Here is a 20,925-nt window from a genome sequence, read left to right on the forward strand (position 1 = left end):
TAACCTGTATCTAAAGGTACAAAAATGATCACACAAATCCAACACAGGCATTTTTGTAAGATGACTGGCCTGAGCTCACCAAAAAAGACAATTTTATGAAGGACATACAGTAAGGAGTTCTATTCTAAATTAAAAGTTGCTAAAGAGATGTAACAAATGTAAAAACTGTGTGTATGTGCAAAGAAATAGAGAATGTGGCAAAATGTGATAAATTGGTAACTTGTTGATGGGGGTACGTCACGTATTTTGCATTTCTTTAGGTTTAAAAATTCCCTATGGCTGGCCGGTTAGCTCAGGGGGTAGAGCACAGCGTTGACAATACCAAAGTCAAGGGTTTGGATCCCCAGACAAGCCAGCCTCAAAAAAAAAAAAAAAAAAAAAAAAAGAAAAGATAAAAATTCCCTAAATATTTTGGGATGGTGGAGGGAGTAAAGAAGAAAATTAATGAGCTAAGTATCCAACCAAAAGGATTAGAAAAAGAACCACGGAATAAACCCAAAAAGAGTATCAGTAGGTGGGAAATATGGTGGTAAAAGGAGAAATTAATGAAATAGAAAAAAGCTACCAATGAAGGGCAATGACGACAAAAAGCTGGTGCTCCAGAAGGACTAGCAATGAAGCTCCCCTGAGACTGACGGGGGACAGCAGAGAAAACACCAACAATATCAGATATAAAAGAGGGGACATAACTTCAGGTACAGTCAAGATCACAAACATAAGGCAATTCTACAACTAACTTTGTGCCAGAAATTTGATACCACAGTTAAAATGAGAAAACATGAAAATATTCTTTCCTTGAAATATAACTGACTCAAGAACAGAAAACCTGATTAATCTATTACCACTAAAAATCTACTTCAAAACATACCCCCGGGACCCCTCCAAGAAAGGCCAGACATGGTTGATTTTACAGCAAGTTTTACCCAAAAATTTAGAAATGCAAAATTCCAATCTTATATAAACTCTTGTAATGAAAATAAAGAGAACGCTCTCCAATTCATTTTATGAAGTTAGCATAACTTTTATACAAAAACCAGACAAGGACAGCATAGGAAATAAAAAGGTTAAATAAACCACCTCACTTATGAATCTGGATGCCAAACCCCCCCCCAAATATCAGAAAACCAAATCAAGCAATGTAATGAAAAATACATCATGTCTGTTTTACTCCAGAAATGCAGGAATGTTTTAACATGAGAAAATGTGAAGATGTTTTACCACATTTACAGATAAAGAAGAAAACCCATGTGGTTAGCTCAGATTGCCATTTGTGCTCCTTAGTACATGTATAAGGGTGACTGGACGAAAGTGAGCTGGGCTGTGTGGGGAAGCCTTACTGGAAAGGACCTGGCTGTAAATGTTGGTCCTAAAGTGATAGAGGTGTAGAGTCTGAAGGGCCACACAGTCTCAAATGTAACTGCAGGAGGGGTCAGGACCATGAGACAACCAATCACATGGACTGGTCACAGCATGAGAGATAAAGGGCTCTCAGAACAGTCAGCTCAGCCTGGGTAACCTATTCATACATAGTTGGATCCCACCACCAAGATGGGAGAATAGAAGTAGAATTCAGCTTCAGAAAATGACAAAGGGCAGAAGTATGCAGAGCCCTATCTCCATCAAAATTCTTAGCTACAATCCACAGAAGCTAAATGGCTGATAAGAAATGGAAAAGTGAAGATTTAAAAATCTTGGGGGGGGGGGTGTTATTGGGTAGAATCACTGAGAGAGGTGGATAAAAACATAAGACTAAGCTTACAGATACAATGCCCCCCTAAGAAACCCCAAAACAAAAACCTCCCACAAACACACACGATAAAGTCAGGAACAGTAAAAGAAGTACTTAGAGGAAAATGAATAGCCCTAAATATATTAGAAAATGACTGAAATTAAAGTAACTAAGCATACGACTCAAAAAGCTAGAAATGAGCACATAAACCCAAAGAAACAGAAGGAAAAGGCCCAGAAAGAAGACAGACCTAGCTGTTGCCAAGCTAGCCAAAGAACACGAAATACACAGAATATAGGACATGTTTGTTGGTCTTATCTGCCCTCACACCTGGCCCTGCTTTTTTGTGGTAATAGAACCTCTCTACCTGATGGGAAACACATGTCATGTGGATCAGGTGTCACTCATCCTGTCTCTCCCAAGTCATCCATTCCTCCGGCCCCCAACCCTGGCCACAGTGACGGCTCAGGACAGGGCAAGTGATCTGAGCAAGATCAATTGGTCTTCCCTGAAACACAGGGATCCTTAAGAAGAAACTCTTTGTCTATAAGGACTACGTATAAACTAGCGTTGCCTGCAGGAAACACCTGAAGGAGGAAAAGGGATCAATCAACCAGGAGCAGAGACAACCAAGACAAACGAGGAGAGCGTCCTGAGGAATCGTGCTGGCCTTGGATCAGCTCTGCCTGAAGTGCCACTCTTAGACCTCAGGCCAATGGGTCCTTGCTTGAGTCTGCTAATTTGAGTTCAATTTTGTTGCTTATAAAGAAAGTCCCAAATAACAAATATTAAGCATAACTTTTTTGCCTAAAAAGTTTAAATATACATGAGATATATGACTCTACAATGATATAAATTACCAAAACTGACTCAAAGATAGAAAACTTCAGAGACAGAATGCCACAGAAGAAACTAAAAGTCAGTTAAAGATCTTTCTTTAAAAAAGACACCAAGCATGGATGTTTTTTAAATAACTTCTACTAAATTTTGAAGAAACAAATTCCTGTTCTATATACTATTTGAGCCTGAAGAAGATTAAACATCTTCAAACCCATTCTGTATGGCCAGCATAATATTAATATCAACATAGAACAGGGAGATTATTAAAAAAAAAAAAGTGAAATTGGCCCAGGAATAAACATAAAAATCCTAAATAACACACTGTAAAACTAAGCAGGATTTATATCAGAATGCAAGGTTGGTTCAACATTAGGAAAATGATTAATGTAATTCAGTACAATAATAAAACAAAATATTTTTATTATCTCAATAGATGTCAGCATTCATCACTCCAAATCAAACTATTTAAAACCATGCCAATGAAAATCCCAACAGCACTTTTAGATGAAAATTGACAAGTCCATTCTGAAGTTCTTATGTAACAGAAAATATGAAAACATGAAATGGCCACAGAATGGTAGGGTGGGGGTGGAGGAGCGGCCTAGCAAGTATCAATCAGACTATAAAATATGGTACAGACACAAAGACCAACGGGGTTAGATTAGAAATTCCAAAAAGAGATCCACATACAAGTGTGTACAGGAATTTAGTTTATTTTTTGAAAAGTATTTCCAGTGAGAAAAGAATGAACCTTCAATAAATGGTATAGGGACAAATGACTCTCTTTAGGGAAAAAAAGATAAAGATAAATATACACACACATACATATCTTTAACTCATCTGGTTTTTGTATATATACATACATAACACTTTATACACGTGTAGATGCACATACATATATACGCACATATTTAAAGCTACACTAAGCAAACAAGAGAAAGTGAATGAAAATCAGATAAATGAAGCGGTAGCTGGAGAGGATGTGGGGATCAATACAGGTTTTCCTGATTGTTTCAGAAACGAGATTCTATAGCACATTTGATGCTAAGCTAACACATATAGTAGAGAGAATGATAAACAAAAAACCAGCAACAACAAAAAAACCCCAACAAAGTCCTTACAAAAAAAAGAGAAGAAACAGCCTCCAAAGCACAAGAGGAAAGGCTTAAGTGCCATCGGCTTACAACAGGAAGAAAAAAAACAGGGAGGTGCACAAGCACATTTGCAGACTTGGTAATGAGGTGCGAGTTCCCTCCAATGGCTACTAATTCTTAATGAAGTATGAGCTGTGGTCGGTAATTACCACGGGAACGGAGAACTGGTAGATGAAATAGAAGTTTTGAAAGAGACATCCCAGAGTAGATCAGCTGGGCAGTGCTGAGCGTCCACTTGAGGTTTGTAATTATGAATTTAGGGTACAACTGGTGAGCCAGGTTGGCTGTTTTCTAGCGTGATAATAGTGACTCGGGTTCAGGCAGAGATGAATGATTGGGTTCACCCAGGTTTAGGGTTTTACTAGATGAACAGAATGGAGTAAGACGGGAGTGGAAGGTATGGACCATGGGACTGATGCTGCTCACTGAGGGAAGTGAAGACAGGAGGGGTGGTGAGAATGTCAGGGCTGACTTGGAGGACGAGGATAAAAAAATTTTGCAGAGGAGGTACTCGAATAAGGAAGCAAGAAAGCCAGAAGGTGGTGAATGTACAAGTATTTAAATTCAAAAGGTGCTGCAATTCCTAGTGATGTCAAGGGTCAAGGGAGTGACTAGGGATATATATTGCGGGCCAGAAAAGAAGACAAAGGCATTAGTGGTGGGGACATCAAGGAACTTGGGAGCCATAGGGTTGAACAGCTCCATCCATGTGATATAGAAAATAATGAAGCGGAAGACTAAATCAGTAGGACGTAAACTCTTCTATGACTGAGCAGTGACAAGGTCAATGCCAGTGTTGAAGAGGGAGAGCATACAGCCAGAGGCAAAAGGTTCAAAGAAGTGGGATGACATGGTTTGCAAGAGGGGTGGTGGAGACTGATGGTCTGAGTAGCCACAAGGAGGCCACCAACCCTACCTTCTCATACTGAGGCACAAAAGGTGAGGGTAAAAAAGTCGCCTCCATTTAAAACGTTACTGAACAACCAGGTTTCCAATAAAATCAAGAGATGGACGAACCATTCAAAACAAGGCTAAATATATACAGAGGTTTGCTGACCACATAGCATATAATCTGCAAGTGACAGATAAGAATGGGAGAGCTGGGGTCCAACCAGGGGACGTACACAGCAGCATGGAGGTGAGCACTCCCATAGTAACAGATGACTAAAGGCAGGGAAAGCAGCTCACCAGGCACCATGGGATTTGTCCTGAGTGTCTTTTAGAGGCAGGTGGGCACTATGTCCTAGGGCTGTAATCCTGAATGTTTGAATCCATATAAACTCCAAGCAAGCAATGAAGTGGGACTGCTCCCACTTGTTAAACACATACAAGGAGACATCGCACAGGGCCTGACACTTTCTAACTGCCCAATGAGAGAGAAAGAGAACAAACTACCTCAGAAAGATTCCAGCCATTACCCATTTACTTCCCATTCAGCCCACTGGCCCACCAAGCCGCCACACCAAGGAGCAGTTTTGTACATAACCACAAGTCCCCCTCCCCACAGAGAGCCACTCAGACACCAGTACAAGTCACTACCCACTAGGGATTTAATTTTCCAGGCCAGAAGGTCAGTTCAGACAGGGGCCCTGCCTTGTCCCCATCCCAGGGTGAAGATCTGCAGAGCACTATGGGAATGTCCAAGCCCAGAGTTGCTAGGGACTAGTCCCTGAGCAAGTAGAGAAGTGGGTCCCAGGACCTCAGGCTGCCTCCTCCTCTTCACTCTCCTCTTCACTCTCGTGATACTGTCTGCGGTTGGTGTTAACAAAGAGATCAGAATCATCTCCAGAGCTGGACTTTTCTCCCGATGACTGTGGTTCGGCTGGGAGTTCTGGTTGAGTCTGTCTGTGTGGAGGAGGAGCAGAGTTAGCCCGACACCTTCTGGGAAAACCAGATTTGCAATTAAGGAGTCCCAAAAAGGAGGACCATTTGGCCAAGCTGTCAGGGCTCCAAAGGCCTGCCAAAATGCAGCACCCCCTTAAAGACTAAAAGAAGGGATAGAATCAGAGCAAACAGTGAAAAAATGGCCAAAGAAATAGGTAAATGCCCCTCCCCCCGACCCCAAAAGTTTGCTATAGCCATTGGTTTCAGTTAGGAATACTAACAGTGGACCCATATTATATGCCAGGTACTGTACTAAGCAATTTTACAAGCATTGTATCCTTTAATCTTCACAGAACTCCCATTTTATAGATGAGGAAATAGAGTCTTAAAAGACTAACTTGTTTAAAGTTGCTGAGCTATAAGTGGCAAAGCCAGAATTTTAACACAGGGCATCTGACTTTGAAGCCATACTCATAACCACATATTGTAGCACATATTTAGGAGCCATCACCATGTACTCGATGTAGGGAGAAAAGAAGGCTCTATTTTTCCTTCAAGACACCAAGACATGAACCCGTATTTTCTGTCTTCTCTACCCCAAGGTTTGTTCCTCACCTGTTCCTGTTGCTGTTGCGTTTCTCAGCCACTTCAGAGAAGGCCTCAGGCCTGTGCCAAGAGAAGAGCCAGGATCAGAGAGGACAAAGACACCTTTCAGCAAAAAGCTTGTTCCAGCTGTCCATGCCTGGGATGCCATAATCTCCCCTCCCCTGATTCCCTAGCTAGGAAGTCAATCCCCCCAGAAGCAAGCACGCCAGTGATTGAGGGGACCATCCTACCAGAGCCCCTCCTTCTGTAGAGAGCGCACATGGTCCTTGCACAGCACAAAGGAGATCTCGGCCTTCACTTTTTCTCCCTCTTCAATGGGGTCAACAATGAGAAAGTCCCCTGTAGTGAGAAGAGAAAAAGCAAAGTCAGGACTGCTTGCAATGCGGAAAGCTAAGGCCACAGGAAATGGTTCTGTCTCCTAGAGGGTTGCCTCTCTCACCTCTCTTGATCCAGATGTTCTTACGGTATTTGGATGGCATGCTCACCAGGAAGTGCTGCCCTTGGGCTGTCTCCACCTCATGCAGATTGTTCCCTGGGGTCCTGAGTACCTGGTCCAGGAGAGACCAAGAATCAGCCAGCCTCATCAGTCAGATCAAACACTATCTGGGCTGCACTGAACCCTACCCCCACCCCAGGAGCCCAGAAGGAGTGGAAGGGTTGGAGGCAGAGCAGCTTGTGTCCAGTGCACTCACCCTCACAATCTGCTGCTGGTCGGAGGGCACCATGTGCTCCCCCAGCACCTCCTTCACCACATGCTTCCTCTTGGTGGCCTGAGACATGCTGGGTCCTGTCCCAGGGTGGTTTGGGATGAAGAGACTGTCAACTCCTCCTCCTGAGTTCCTTGGATGGCAGGCTCAGAACCCAGGACTGTTCTGAAGATGAGGAGGGGCCTTTTACTGAGGAGTGACACAGTGCCCTGGTAAGAACATGGGCCTTGAAGTCTAAGAGCCTGGATTCAAATCCTGCTCTGGCTGTTTCCCAACTTTTCAATTTCTCTAGGCCCAAGAGAAAATAGCTAACTCAACACTGTTATAAGATAAGTACTTAACATAACCTACGTCATATAAAAATAACTCCTGTTACCATAAGTTCTGGTGTGATCATAAAACTGTACATGTGTTTCAGAAAAATCATTCTGACAACCTCTCCAGAAGGCATTTGAGATAAACTATCTTTCTTTCTTTTTTTTTTTTTTTAAATTTATTTTGTCGATATACATTGTGGCTGATTATTGCTCCCCATCACCAAAACCTCCCTCCCTCCTCCCTCCCCCCCAACAATGTCGTTTCCGTTTGCTTGTCGTATCAACTTCAAGTAATTGTGGTTGTAATATCTTCTTCCCCCTCCCCCCGGTTTTTTTTTTTTTTGTGTGTGTGTGTGTGTGTGTGTGTGTGTGAATTTATATATTAATTTTTAGCTCCCACCAATAAGTGAGAACATGTGGTATTTCTCTTTCTGTGCCTGACTCGTTTCACTTAATATAATTCTCTCAAGGTCCATCCATGTTGTTGCAAATGGCAGTATTTCGAGATAAACTATCTTTCTAAACATGCCTGTACATCCCACGTCTGGAACTACACAACACAGATACTCAATCTCTCAACACACTACAGGCAGAGAACAATTAGGTGACCTCCGCGATGGTCCAAGCCAGGAACGAGTTACTTAAAGGTCGAGGTAAGGATTGGTCTGCGGCATTTGCCGTATTTCTTTCTTTTTTATTTTTTTTAAAGATGACCGGTAAGGGGATCTTAACCCTTGATTTGGTGTTGTCAGCACCACGCTCACTCAATGAGCTAACCGGCCATCCCTATATGGGATCCGAACCCACGGCCTTGGTGTTGTCAGCACCACACTCTCCCGAGTGAGCCACGGGCCGGCCCCATTTGCCGTATTTCTGACTTAGGTACGTAGAAGACGAAAGTCGGTACCACCAAGAGTGATGATTTCCAAAGCAAACTCCGACGTGTCATCTCTCGTTGCCGTCTCCTGCCTCCCTCCCTCCCTCCCTCCCTGCCTCTGAAGAAAAACCCTCAGGAAAGACACACTTACTCTGGCTCTCGGCTCCCACTGGCAACCTCGTTTTCCAGGATGGACTCTGAGAGTGGCTCGTCCTCGACTCACTTCAAGACTGAGCCAACGAAAGCACAGAAAAGGGACTTGCCGGCGGTGACGATGGTAGCGCCAGCTTGCACTCAGGTCGCCGGCGTCCCCGGTTCCCACCAGCCGAGAGCGACGCGAGCCTGAGACGGACCCTTCTGAGCACTGTACTTCCGGTGCTCTCTCGGAAGCCTCCTGGCCATTCTTCCCCTCTCTTGTCCGTTCATCTAACTCTTCCCACCGCCAGGTCGGCCAAGCCGAGGTCCTTGAGTTCCGGGCGCCGGGCACCAGGGGACGGAAGTTTTCTTCTCAGACCTTCTCTCCCTCAAACCGGAAGAGCTTCCAGAGAAACTAGGTCATAGAAGGCGGTTCGGCTTCCCGCGTAGGACCGGGAAGGAGGCTGTGGAGGCCTTAAGGGCCTCAACTCTATGGCTCTACGTGGCTAGAAGTGCCCAACTTGGATTTTTTTTTTTTTAAGGCGGTTCTTGAGGCGACCCGGAAGCGGAAACCGAAGAAAGTTCTAGTGGATTGAGGTATCGGCGGGAGCGGCCGGTTGGCGCGAGGAGCCGTTACAGGAACCGGAGCTGCCGGTGAGCGCGAGCTGCGGAGCGGTGCCCTAGCTGGAGGCTAGAGGAGGCGCGGGGCAGAGGGGAGGAAAGGGCCGAAACGCTGTGGCGGGCAGGAGGATGCACCGTCGGAGAGGGCTTGGCCGCGCCGCGGCGAGGGCGGGACGCGGCGCGGCGCGTGGGAGCGGGGCCGCGGGAGGGGGCGGGGCGGCGCGCGCTGGGGGCGGGGTCGCGGGAGGGAGCGCGGCGTGGAGCCCCCGGGGCTGCGGGAGCTGGCGTGCGGCGCTCTGGGCCTGCGCCTAGGAGGGCGGGGGAGGCACGAAGACCCTGCCTTTGCTTTTCCCACCAGGTGGTGGTTCCAGGCAGAGTCTGTGCCTTCTTTGCCCAGCCAAGGTCACAGGGGAAGCGACAAGTTCAGGGCGGGCCCTGGCTACTGAACTCTGGGAATCTTTTCACTGCCCCGCGTGCGCCAGCTGTTAGCGTAGGAAAGTATTTCCTCTGGGGCAGTCCCAAGACTCAGGTCCCGCGGGACGTAGAAGAGACTTCTCTTCTGTACAGTGACTTCCCCCGGACCCCGGTTGTCTCGTCTGTGAAATGAAGGGGATCGAGCAAGCCATCATATTTGTTGTCTAGCTTCCGCTTAGTTTGAGATTGCTAGTGGGCCTTGGCGAGGTCCAGGTCTTCAGCCCTAACCTGCGTTTTCTTGAGATTCCCAGATTGAGCCTGATCAAGATGACAACCTCCCAAAAGCACCGAGACTTCGTGGCAGAGCCCATGGGGGAAAAGCCAGTGGGGAGCCTGGCCGGGATTGGTGAAGTCCTGGGCAAGAAGCTGGAGGAAAGGGGCTTTGACAAGGTGTGGGGTGGCTGCGTGTACTGAGGAGGGCTGGGGATGGGAGACTACAGATTGGGAGCGAGGAAAAGTGAGCCTGTTTGTTGTGGGGTGGAGAGTGGTGTATAATCTGAGGAGGCAGCTAGAGCCTGGCCACTTGGAGGAAATGAGGTGCGGACAGAAGCTGCCCTGCCTCCCAGGCTTGTGTGCTTTGAATGCCACAGAAGTGGCTACCTTGCTCTTAGCCCCCGGAGAGCACTTAGTGGTGTGCCCTTTGTTTTGCAGGCCTATGTGGTCCTTGGCCAGTTTCTGGTGCTAAAGAAAGATGAAGACCTCTTCCGGGAGTGGCTGAAGGACACATGTGGCGCTAATGCCAAGCAGTCCCGGGACTGCTTTGGTTGCCTCCGAGAGTGGTGTGATGCCTTCTTGTGATGCTGTCTGGGGTGCCGTCAATCCCCAGCCCCAGCATTGAGTCTTCTGAGTTTGCAGTTGAGTGGGGGGGACTCCTTCCCTGTCCTCTACAAAGGAAAAGATTGCTGTTGTTGTACTCACCTTCTACGTACTCCAGGGTCTTTTGGGAGTTCTCTCCCATTGCCATTTCAACTTTTTTGGAATTCTCACACTTGCATGCATCTCCCTTCCTTCTCCTTACCCTGCCAGTTCTTGGTGACAATTACCAGCTTTCCTGAGTGAATTACTGGCCCTTCCTTCACCCCCATCCTCATCTCTGGTCTGTTTGGTGCCATTTGGCTCCTTTTTGGCAGAACAGTCGTCCTTGTAAAGTTTTTTAGATTAATAAAGTCAGTGGCCTTCATGACTGACTGGGCTTTGTGTTGAAAAGCAAGTGGGCTGGAAGTTGCCACTTCCCCAGGGGCTGACCAGGTCTGGCGCAGTCCTTATCAGTAGAGACCGAAACTAGCAGCTCCCCTTCCTGCTCCTGTAGGGCAGCCACCCTAGCCCCGTGGGCCTTGGGCAGATGCCTTGGAGTGTCTCAATCCCTGAGTAATGTGGGAGAGAATGTGGGTTGATCTCTTCCTGGGAACCAAATGGCTATGGTGTTCCAGAAGTCTCTCAAGTCAACAGCTGGGCAATGCTGCACCTGGTGGAAAAGTCAGTGGGAGTCAGAGGTACCAGGAAGAGGGTGGGCCGGAAGTGGGTAAGAGTTCACCTGTCAGGTACGACTTCATCTGCTCTCCTGGCCTCTGGAAGGGGTGGGCGGGGCTCTTGCCATTTGCCCTGCTCTCTTCTATTCAGTACATTTTAGTTTTGTTCTTTCCTGAACACTTAATATGAACTAGTCCTGAAGCTAAGATCTTTGCAAATGTATTTTTCTTCCACTATAATAGTCATTGTTTTTCTTTTACAGGTGTAGAAACTTGGGACTCAGAGAGACTAAGTATTTTCCCTTTAGACTTGCTGTTGGGAAGTAGCCAGACTAGAACTTAAACTGTAACTTGGAAATACCTGGGAGCCCATGTTCCTTGGTTATGTCACTCAGTCGCTCTGAGCCCCAGTTTCCCCACTTGGATAATGAGGTTGTTGTAGGGACCAGATGAAAGTATAAACAAGACAGAATTTTCCTCATAAGGTTTATTGTCTGGTGAGGTAAGAATGACAGATACTAAAACCCAAATACAAAAATTGGTATAAGAGAAGATTTTCATGATCTCAGGGTAGAGAAAAATTAAGAAGAGAAAATCATCAAATTATTAATATTACAAACTTCTCTTTGTCTAAAGATACCATAAAGAGAATGAAGTGACAAAACCAGAGTGGGAAAGTATATTTGCAACAATATAAACAAAGAACTGTATTCAGAGCACACAGACGTGCAGTCAGGAAAAAAGCAGAGGACATGATAGAAAAACGGGTAAAAGACCTGAAAGGCCATCCGCAAAGAAGGTAGCCTAAAAGTCGACAAGCATTGAAAATGTGTTCAACTTCAGTAGTCAGAAATGCAAGTACCATTAACACCCACCCATTGGCAAAAATTGTTAAAGTTGAACACTACCTGGTGTTGATGAGCACATGGAGCAACAGGAACTGATAACCAGGTGGTGGGAGTGTAAATTGGTATGAACACTTCAGGAAAACAGTTGGGGGTTATTTAGTAAAACTGACACACCCTGTGACCCAGCAATTCCACTCAGGACTGCCTCGAAGAAGCTCCTGGGCACCTGCACCAAGACCTGCGTGAGCAGTCACAGCTGCATTGTTTACATAGCCCCCAGCTGGGAACAGCTCTAACAGCTGTCAGTACTGGAGGAGGGAAGTTGTGGCACATTCACATCTTAGAACTGCACAGCCGTGGAAGTGAGCAATGTCTGTGCTGTGGATGAATCATAGTATGGAGTGAATGAAGCAAAACAAAATAGTGTAAAGTTGGAAAGTAAGTTTTTACTTAGGGATTCTTGCCATGGATGGTAAAACTAGAAAGAAAACCAAGGGAATGCTTATTGCAAAAGCCAACCTTATTGCAAAAGACTACTTTTGGGAGAGGAAGGGAGCATGGTGAGTGGGAGGGTGTGGGGGTAGGAGTGCAGTTTCTGTTTCTCGACCTGTGGGGCATAGTACATTGAGTCTGTACTTGTTAAAACTGAGCGAGTGTGGGGCTGTGCCCTTTTCTGTGTATTAGCTACATCTCAGAGTAATAGAAGGAAGAGGGTCACCACAGATAAAGCCCTGGGGATGGAACAATTATGTGGTAGGTCAGGAAACTGTTGTTAGCAGGGGTGATGGTTCAGCGCAAGGATGGACCTGGGAAGGGTGAGTGACACACCGTGGTAGTCGCCAGGTGCCATAGCAGGTCCCAGCTTGCACTACAGGCCACTTTGGAAGGGGGCTAGTTTGAAGCCCAGACTGAGGTGGAAATGAGGGTTCTCCCTGGATTTTCAGACCATACTGCTTCTGATGTTTTCCTGGATGGGTCCAGGGTCACCCAGAGTCCCCTCAGCCTCGACCTTTGTGCTGTGATGCCATCACAGGCCTGGTGTGTTGGGCCGGCCCGTGGCTCACTCGGTAGAGTGTGGTGCTGATAGCGCCAAGGCCCCGGGTTCGGATCCCATATACGGATGGCCGGTTTGCTCACTGGCTGAGCGTGGTGCTGACACAGGCCTGGTGTGCTTAGGTGGGGGTGTGGTGGGGCCATGGCCTCCCCGCACCTGAGCTCTGATGCTGCCAGACTGTTGCTAGGGCTCTATGAGGTAATGGAGACTCCTCCAGGAAGCCCTTCCCGTGGCTCCCTCCCATGCTGGTTGCTGGATTTGCCTCCCCTGGCTCCGGCACTGGGCCCCTGGTGGAAGCCTGCCAGTTGCACTGTCTGCTCAGTTTCCTTATTTGCCTTTCCCTGGCTCACCCACAGGCTTTGATTCTGACAGGGCTTTCTCGCCTCTCCCTTAGGGCCTAGGCAGTGCCCATGACAGGTTGGCAGTCCACAAACCCTATCTGGGCTTCATATTGCATCCCACACAAGTTCCTGGATCAGTCCTGGGGCAGCAGGGGACATAGAGCATGGGGAATGTATCTTGTGACAGCCAGCAGGACAAAGGGACCAGGGTTTGGAATGCTGGAGGAGAAGGCAGACCTGGGTGGTGAGGGGTGGGAGTCAGGTTATCTAAGTGTCAGCCCACCATGCCCAACAAGACGTGCCTGGCCACCCTTTAGCCTGGGGGAATAAGTGGGCCTGGAAGTCAGCATTATTGACCCAGTCCCTGCCTCCCCCTCTCCACCTCTGCACTTAACCACCAGCCAGAGCTTGACTCCCTCAGGCAGTCTAGTCATGACTGCTCAGATCGGCCTGGAGCTTGGGGTGAACCCAACCCATGCACTCCAGGGTCCTGAAGGGCTCCTGCTGTCCCTGGGAAGAAAGTAGGGGAGGCTACCTGGACAAACAATGCTGAGACACCTTCCCCAGCCTGCGCAGTGGTGTGAAGACTCATAGTAGGTGCTTGTTACTGTCAGCCCCTTCCAGATTGCTCCCTCCCTGCAGGAATCAGGGCTCCCTTTACTGTCACTCCCATCTTTGACTGGTAGCCTTGAAGAGCCAGCCAGTCCCACTTCTGGGCACAGATCCTCCTTTACTCACCATATGATCTGGAGCAAGTTGCTTCATTGCTCTGAGCATCAGTTTCCTCCTCTGTCTGCTAGTGCAGGGTTGCAAAGATGCCACCAGTTAATGAGCCTAAAGCCCTTGACACTGAGGAGCATTCTGTCATGGAGGGGAGCTTTAGTCACTGCTGGACCACAGGGTGCCTTGCTGTAAGGCCTCCTTTCCAGGATGTGATGTGACAGGAAAAGGGGAGCAGAGCCTGGGAGAGAAAATATACGCCCAGGCAAGGTTTAAGGAAGAGGGTTCTAGGGGCAGCAAGAAGGCCCTGGAGGGCCTGATCCCAGAGGGAAGGAGATGTCAGGAGCCTACGCTGGTCATCAAGACCCATCAGGCCAGGGACAAGTGACAGGTGCTGTGGACAACCTGGGTTGGGATGCCTAAGCCTCAGCAAAACTGGAGGCTGTGCCCTGTGGCCAGTGGGTATAGTCAACCTCAAGCTCAGGAATGGCCCAAGCCTTCCTCTGAAAGCTGGAGTGGTCCAGACAGGATAGAGTCCAGCTCTGAAACATCCTCCCAGGGACACCCCACATGCAGGGAGCACCCCCCTGCACAGCAGCCCTCAGGTCCTGCCTTGGGTTGAATGTCCCCCCAAAACTTAGTCCCCACTGTGACAGTGTAAAAGAGGGTGGGAAAATCCTATTATGGTAATTGCAGGTGATTAGATTGTAGGACTGCTGTATTGAATGGATTAATAATGGTGGTCAGGGGCAAGGTTCTGAGGACTTTAAAAGGAGAGTGAATGAGGAGGTTGGGCTCTGCTCTTTGACCACCATACTGTTTTCCACCACCAAAGCTCTCACCAGATGTGCTCCCTGGACTTTGGACTTCTTAGCCTCAGAAACTGTAAGCAATAAATTTTGTTTTCTTTATAATTCACCCAGTTCCATGTATTTTGTTATAAGCAACAGAAACAGACTAATACATATCCCTATGGAGCAGCCAGAACTCACACACCAGGATGTCACTGGCACATGGGTGCCACTCCAGGCCCCACCACTGACCTTCCCCTCTGACCTCCCATTTCCTCCCTGTAGAAAGAGGCAATATTCACTGCTTCTGCAGAACCATTATGAGATTGGCAGAACATATGCTGAATCCCTGGTGCAAGGCCTGGCACAAAGCAAGAGCCCAGTGATTAATTTCCCTTCCCCCTCCCTCTTCTCTCAGCAAGACACCACTTCTAGCTGTGTGACCTTCGACAAGTCTCCTCACCTTCCTGATTGACTTTTTTCACCTGCAAAATGAGGATAATGCTTACTAGCTAATGGTGCTTGTGTTAAGTGGCCAGTGGGTGAAAGGCTGTTGGAAATTGTTAGGTTGTGGTGCAAAAGACTCATCGGCACCAGCACGAAGCAGTGACCCTTCACCCACTGGCCCTTGGTGAGTGGGAAACAGGGCCTTGGCTAGTTTTTCAGGGAGCTGTTGGAGGTAAGTGTTGTTGCTGAGCTCCCAGCGATGGGAGAGCAGACCTGTGGGAGCCCTAGGAGGCTCCCTGGCCCCTTGGGGCTGCCTCTCCCCTCTTTCCCCTGTGTGTTGTCCTGGGCCTCTTACTCTATCCCCTCCCACTTTTCTCAGTTCAAGGTCCCTGCCTGGCCTTGGCCTCACCGAGCCAAGCTTTGGCCAGCTCTCCCACAATCTGGAGTCTGTCCCTTTAAAGCAGACACCTGAGCAACAAACTTGTGACTGTTCCTTGGAATCCCAGGGAGGTGCAGAGCTTGTTTTTCACAGCTGGGCTGAGGGGGCTGGGAAGCAGGCTGGCAGCTGCATTGGGCAGTGACCACACTCTGGTTTGAGTGTCCACGTCAGAAATCACCTCCTTTTCGTGGTCCTGGCTTTCTGAGAAGCCCCAAATTGGAGGCGGGGGAAGATATGCTGAATGTGTACTTATTTATCACAGTAACAGCTACCACTTATTAAGTGCCAAGTGATTGTCAGGTCCTGTAAAACACCACCTCTTCCAAGCCCAGTTAAGACCCTTGAAGGCTCTAAGCACTGACAAGATCTTAGTATCCCAAGGACAATAAGCCACCTCCATCCCTAGCAACGTGTGATTAAAAGTACAAACTGTGCTGAACTCTAAAAAATTCATGGGGTCCCTATTTTGTTGATCCATCTAGCACATGCCCAGTGTACCTAGTGGTGACCCAGTCTTGAGCCATCCATGTCAGAACAACCTTAGAAAATAAGGGTTGTCACCTTTTTTCAAATGAGCACACTGAGGCTCTGGAAGGTCGAGGGACTTGTTCAAAGTCACACAATCAGTAAGATGGCAGAGCCCCTTCCCTCGCCCCCCCACTTTCTGGCCAATTCTTATCCATTTTACAGGGAAAGAAACTGAGTCAGTGAGAAGTCAAGTAACTTCTCCGAGGTCGCACAGGTAGGAAACGGTGGCAAGAGTAAGAGCTTGATCATAGCTGCTCTTGGCAGCTCATATTAACAGCTGTCCTGTGAACTGACCCTATGGTGGCACTTGTTGCTGGATATCTTTGCTGTCCTTCCCCCCCCACCCCAGACTCCGTGTGTCCTAGAGGGCAGGGCAGCATCTAGGCACACAAAGGTCCTCGTGCCTGTGTGCTGCCCCTTACCTCCCAGTACGTGGGGCGTTCGGAAGGCACAGGGAAGCCACAGGCTTCTGGGTGACCTCCAGGCTGCCTCCCCCAGCACCTGTCGCGGGGGCGCACTGAAGGCGGAGGGCGGGGCCAGCGGCACGTAGATCTCGTAAAAGCGGTGCAGGGCTGCGGCTCAGCACTGACAACCATGGCACGTCTGAACTTCAAGCTGGCACTGGGTCTGACCCTGCTTGCACTCTGCCTCCTGGCGCTACCCCGCGACACTGGGGCCTGGACAGGGGAGCGCATGCTAGGAGAACGCCAGGACCTGTCCCCCAGCGACCCGCAGGTGCAGAAGGCGACACAGGCGGCCGTGGCCAGCTACAACATGGGCAGCAACAGCCTCTACTACTTCCGAGACACGCACATCCTCAAGGCACAGAGCCAGGTGTGGCGGGGCGAGGGACAGGGGCCAGGGTGAGGCAGGCGAGGACAGACAGACGCTGCCCGGGCGCAGGGGGTTCCAGGACCCACAATGAACGAAATATGTAAACTTCAAAGAAAGACAGGATCCAACCCAGTGTTGGGCAACTCGCCTCCACTTGCCTCCCTGAGTCCTGCCCTGACGGGGTGGACTGGGGAGGGGAGTGCAGATAGGGCAATGGGGAGCCTGCGGTGGCGGTGGCAGGTCTGCGCAGGCGCGGGCAGGTGTGCCCATGGGGACTCAGCCTCCTGAGTGCTGCTGAGCCTCCCGCGTCCTGCAGGCTGCAGGCCTGCGCCCCTCTTCCCAGGGATTCCCACCAGGGTGAGGAACGTGCCCCTGCGCAATTGGAGAACGTGGAGGGAGGCAATAGGTCAGGATCTGGGATGACTGTTGGCATCCCTGACCTGTCCCTGCCGTCATGGTCCCCAGCTGGTGGCTGGCATCAAGTACTACCTGACAGTGGAGATGGGGAGCACGGCCTGCCGGAAGAATGCTGGAGACGGCATCAACCTCACCACCTGCCCCCTGGCTGCTGGGGCAAAGGAGGAGGTAACAGCCCTGTCCCCTGATCCCCGAACCCCACAGAGGCCGCAGCCCTCAGCTGTGTGGACTGAACGGGTCCGGCTGGCCAGGCGGACGCTGGCTGAACCTGTCTGCCTTCTGGATGACTCAGCCACCACACCTGCAGGAAGGAGGAGGCTGGGGCTTCCCTGGGCAGTGAAGGACTGGCTGGTGGGATCTGGAATCTAGCCCCGGCCACCTGACTCGATGTCCCTCAGGCCAGTGCCTGCCCCTCTCTCGCCCCAGGGCGTCTGGGCAGGCTGGGCACTGGCTGTTGGCAGGAGGCTGGCCAGCCGGCTCACCCGTCCTTCTCCCCCGTGCTGTCTCCACAGAAGCTGCGCTGCGACTTTGAGATGCTGGTGGTTCCCTGGCAGAACTCCACTCAGCTGCTAAAGCACCACTGTGTGCAGCTGTAACAGGCCCTCAGGACGGCGCGGGCGGGGCTGGCGGCCCTTGGGCCACATCCCTTGCAATAAATCGCCAGCTCTGCTCTTGCATAGGTGCCTTGTGAGTGCTTCACTCCCCCTGCCCCACTCCCACTCAGCTGACAGGGCACCCACAACACTCCCAGCCGAGCATCTGCCCTCCCAGCCCGGATAACGCTGGGGGTACAAGGTTCAGTCCCCAGTCCTAGAGTCCCCCAAACACCCCCGCATCACGGACATAGAGAAGCAAACCTCCAGAGTCCCCAATCGCAGCCAGAAGCTCACAGTATTCTCAGAGATAAGGGGCAGGAGAAAAAGCCACACAAGAGAGTAGAACAGGGACCGTGTCTGTGAATACTTTGGGAGGCACCTGTGCTCTGTCCCTCTCAGCACCCAGAAGGGGTTCAGGGTGGCCCGGGGTGGGTTCAGCCAGACAGGCCCCAGCACACTGAGCCACCGACCTCTGAAGATCCCTGTCCTTGCATGTGGCCCCGGGACGGCAGAGTCCCTGCAGGCCAAGACACCATGAGGGCTAGGACAGTGCCTCTCAAGTCCACAGCATGACCACATGCCAGATGGGCTCCCCCAGTGCCCTGCCCTGGGCAAGACCCTAGGATGGGACTGGACAGGAAGCCCCAGAGGGACCAAGCTCAAATCTACTACCCACAGGAGGGATGCAGGGATGGATTCCATTTAACGCCATTTAAAGGAAACCGAGCTGCAGCATGTTTGGCACACCAGCATTTCAGGCTGCAGTTCACATTGACTGCACACACACAACCCTAGGACACACCAGACATACATGCACAGAAACCCTCAACACACACTCAGATGCTCCCAGAGCCACATACCCAGCAAATACAACCACACACCACCTAGCAACGCAGAAGCACCAGCAAAAACACACACAAGCGGCACACCCCAGAGAAACCACCCGGAGATGTACACACAGACCCCAAACACGCAACCCAGAGTCCCACATGCCACACCCAGAGGTGTCCCTCAGACACACAACCACACAGCCACACCTGGGACGGGACAGGAAGTAACTGGGACACCGTCAGGCCCAGGCAGGTGGCTGTGGACGGCACCCGGCAGCCCCTCCTTCCATGCAAGGCCCCACAGCCCACTGGTGCCTGCCTGGTCACCTGCCCGAGGCTGGGCCTCAGAAGGAGCAGCCCAGGTACAGTCCCTGCCCTCTGTCCCCATGCCCACATTAGGGTGGAGCTGGGGAGGTGGGACATAAACACTGACTCCATCTGGGAGTCTGAGGGACTGCATTTGACAGGTGTTAGGGACACAGGGACAAATTCCAGCCCTGCTTCTGCTCAAGCCTATCACATGTGGCAGCTAAGACAGCCTGGGCTGGGGGTGGGTGTTGCTTGGACGAGCTCCCAGGTGCCCTCAAGCACGAGCACGAGGCCCAGCATGGGGGTGGCCCAGGGTAGGTGGCAGGAAACGTCTGCTTGTTGAATGAATGTGTGAGGTGGTGGGGAGGAGGTCCCGAGACGTCTGCCAGGTGGCCTCTCCACCCCTGGAATCTGCCCAAATCCCAGGTGGCATTTCCTCTGCACGGTCCATTCCTGGGCCCTGAGACAGGCGGCGCCCAGGGGAGGTGCTGCTTCTGTCCTGCGGCCCTGAGGCTCCTCCACTGTCTGGTCCAGCCCGGAGGTGGGGGTGGGGGGTGGCAAAACCTTGTGTGGGCCTCAGCCTCCACTCGGGAGTGTCACCAAGACTGCCTCCAGCCTGCGCTACACCCGGGACAGCCTCCACTAGAGGTGAGGGGGCTGTTGAAGACAGTGACACCCCCACCCCACCGTGGATGGGGAGCCCCAGGCCACAGCTGGGCCGGAGCTGGACTCAGTGCTAGGTGTCCAGCTCCCAGCACAGGCCAGTGCCCCCGTGACACCCCAGTGGGGACGTGGGCTCTGGCCATCCTGCCCAGGCTCCGGCTGTACGTAGGGGACTCATCTAAGCCCTAACCAGGCAGGGTGGGGGCAGCCCTCAGCCTCGTTGTCTTGCTTCCCCCCCAGCAGAGGGACACTGGCCACACACACCACGGCTCCACCCCGCCCTGAGCCCACGAGCACCCGAGCAGCGTCCACGCTCCCTCCCCACACTGAGCCTCTGCAGTCTGACCCCAGGAAGCGCAGGCTATGGCAATGACCTCTCACCTCTGGGTTCATGACATCTCCATGGTACTGGCACCATTACACCGGATGCTGAGGGTCCTGGTAGGCCTGAGCCCCTACTCCTGTAGTCCCCTGGTGTCCCAGGCCCTCACACCTCCAGGTTCTTCCAGCCTGTTCTTCTCCTGACTCCTGGGCCAGGCAGACCCTCTTTCCCAAGCAGGGTCACTGCCCACTCTGTCCCCTCCTGCCACAGCCAGCACCTGAGCCTGGTCCCTTTCTGCGTCACCCCTCTGGCTGCTGCCAATGCGGTGGTGGGCCGAGTAGGCTGCCGGGCACTGGTGGGCCGGAGAAGACCCCAGACAGCCCCCTTCACGTGCCACACTCACGTGCACGCACACAAGTTCCCGACCCTGTGCCTCGGGCCGGCCAGTGAGGACACGGAGCCATCTGGGGTTTTAAAACTCTCTTGGGGCCCCAACCCTGCAGGGCCAGGACAATCACTACAGCAGATGTGGGGACTTGTCCCAACCCACCCCTGTGGACAGCTTGTCAGACGCTGAAGTCTCTCTGGTATCCCTCTCCAGGGGTCACTTCCTGAAGTCCTCTTCCCCAGCCTGCAGGGTGGCACGGGAGGGTGAATGAGCCGGTGCCAGCCTCTGCCCTCCCCAATGCCCGGGGAACTTCCCCACGGCCACTTCTGGGCACGAGTGCCCAGAGGTCCCCAGCCTCGTGCATCGCCCCTCCCCCCATCCTGCCTGGTCACCTCGAATGCGGTGTCCACAATCTCATCGATGACCGATGCCTGGGAGCGGAACTTCTGTTGCTGATGCTCCACCGCGGCCACCAGCTGCAGGAAGTGGAACAGCTGCTCCTGCTGCCTGGGGGCGATGGCAGAGGCAAGGGCCAGGCTGACCTGCCTGCTGGGCCTTCTGCGCCTCCAGCGCCACCTACATGGCTCTTCTTGCCTGCCTCCCCCTCCCCCGGAAACTCACGTCACCCTAGATCACTATTTCTGG

At 51.1% G+C, this 20,925-nt stretch overlaps 3 protein-coding genes across 5 annotated transcripts; 2 read left to right on the forward strand and 1 right to left on the reverse strand.

Moving 5' to 3' along the window:
- Positions 1 to 5,128: 5,128 nt before the first annotated feature.
- Positions 5,129 to 8,440, reverse strand: EIF1AD (eukaryotic translation initiation factor 1A domain containing). Of its 3 annotated transcripts, none has more exons than XM_063093899.1 (6): positions 8,206 to 8,440; positions 6,846 to 7,025; positions 6,593 to 6,701; positions 6,384 to 6,492; positions 6,163 to 6,213; positions 5,129 to 5,568 (listed from the first exon to the last, which is right to left on the reverse strand). In XM_063093899.1, the coding sequence occupies exons 2-6, from the start codon at positions 6,930 to 6,932 to the stop codon at positions 5,424 to 5,426; spliced, it is 501 nt and encodes a 166-aa protein (XP_062949969.1). In that variant the 5' UTR covers positions 6,933 to 7,025; positions 8,206 to 8,440; the 3' UTR covers positions 5,129 to 5,423. The 3 variants fall into 3 exon arrangements, with proteins under 3 accessions (XP_062949969.1, XP_062949968.1, XP_062949970.1); XM_063093898.1 differs by having other exon boundaries at positions 6,846 to 7,049; XM_063093900.1 differs by having other exon boundaries at positions 6,846 to 7,069.
- Positions 8,441 to 8,602: 162 nt separating this feature from the next.
- Positions 8,603 to 10,464, forward strand: BANF1 (BAF nuclear assembly factor 1). Its single transcript, XM_063093901.1, has 3 exons — positions 8,603 to 8,843; positions 9,536 to 9,674; positions 9,936 to 10,464. Exons 2-3 carry the CDS (start codon positions 9,552 to 9,554, stop codon positions 10,080 to 10,082), a joined length of 270 nt encoding a protein of 89 aa, XP_062949971.1. The 5' UTR covers positions 8,603 to 8,843; positions 9,536 to 9,551; the 3' UTR covers positions 10,083 to 10,464.
- Positions 10,465 to 16,515: 6,051 nt separating this feature from the next.
- LOC134377288 (cystatin-M-like) lies at positions 16,516 to 17,849 on the forward strand. The gene is made up of 3 exons (XM_063095934.1): positions 16,516 to 16,755; positions 17,221 to 17,340; positions 17,685 to 17,849. The coding sequence occupies exons 1-3, from the start codon at positions 16,516 to 16,518 to the stop codon at positions 17,766 to 17,768; spliced, it is 444 nt and encodes a 147-aa protein (XP_062952004.1). The 3' UTR covers positions 17,769 to 17,849.
- The last annotated feature ends 3,076 nt before the right edge of the window (positions 17,850 to 20,925 follow it).

Source organism: Cynocephalus volans, chromosome 4 (assembly GCF_027409185.1).
Source record: "Cynocephalus volans isolate mCynVol1 chromosome 4, mCynVol1.pri, whole genome shotgun sequence".
In the NCBI taxonomy this organism is placed as follows: domain Eukaryota; kingdom Metazoa; phylum Chordata; class Mammalia; order Dermoptera; family Cynocephalidae; genus Cynocephalus; species Cynocephalus volans.

What these genes read in the sequence shown, in the direction of transcription:
- EIF1AD (XM_063093899.1), bottom strand. Translation starts at nt 6,932, where the DNA reads ATGTCTCAGGCCACCAAGAGGAAGCATGTGGTGAAGGAGGTGCTGGGG. An exon ending in GAACATCTGGATCAAGAGAG is followed by an intron (nt 6,493 to 6,592) that starts GTGAGAGAGGCA and finishes TTCTCACTACAG; the next exon opens with GGGACTTTCTCATTGTTGAC. An exon ending in CGCAACAGCAACAGGAACAG is followed by an intron (nt 5,569 to 6,162) that starts GTGAGGAACAAA and finishes TCCTCCACACAG; the next exon opens with ACAGACTCAACCAGAACTCC.
- LOC134377288 (XM_063095934.1), top strand. Translation starts at nt 16,516, where the DNA reads ATGGCACGTCTGAACTTCAAGCTGGCACTGGGTCTGACCCTGCTTGCA. An exon ending in TCCTCAAGGCACAGAGCCAG is followed by an intron (nt 16,756 to 17,220) that starts GTGTGGCGGGGC and finishes CATGGTCCCCAG; the next exon opens with CTGGTGGCTGGCATCAAGTA. An exon ending in CTGCTGGGGCAAAGGAGGAG is followed by an intron (nt 17,341 to 17,684) that starts GTAACAGCCCTG and finishes CTGTCTCCACAG; the next exon opens with AAGCTGCGCTGCGACTTTGA.
- BANF1 (XM_063093901.1), top strand. Translation starts at nt 9,552, where the DNA reads ATGACAACCTCCCAAAAGCACCGAGACTTCGTGGCAGAGCCCATGGGG. An exon ending in AGGAAAGGGGCTTTGACAAG is followed by an intron (nt 9,675 to 9,935) that starts GTGTGGGGTGGC and finishes TTTGTTTTGCAG; the next exon opens with GCCTATGTGGTCCTTGGCCA.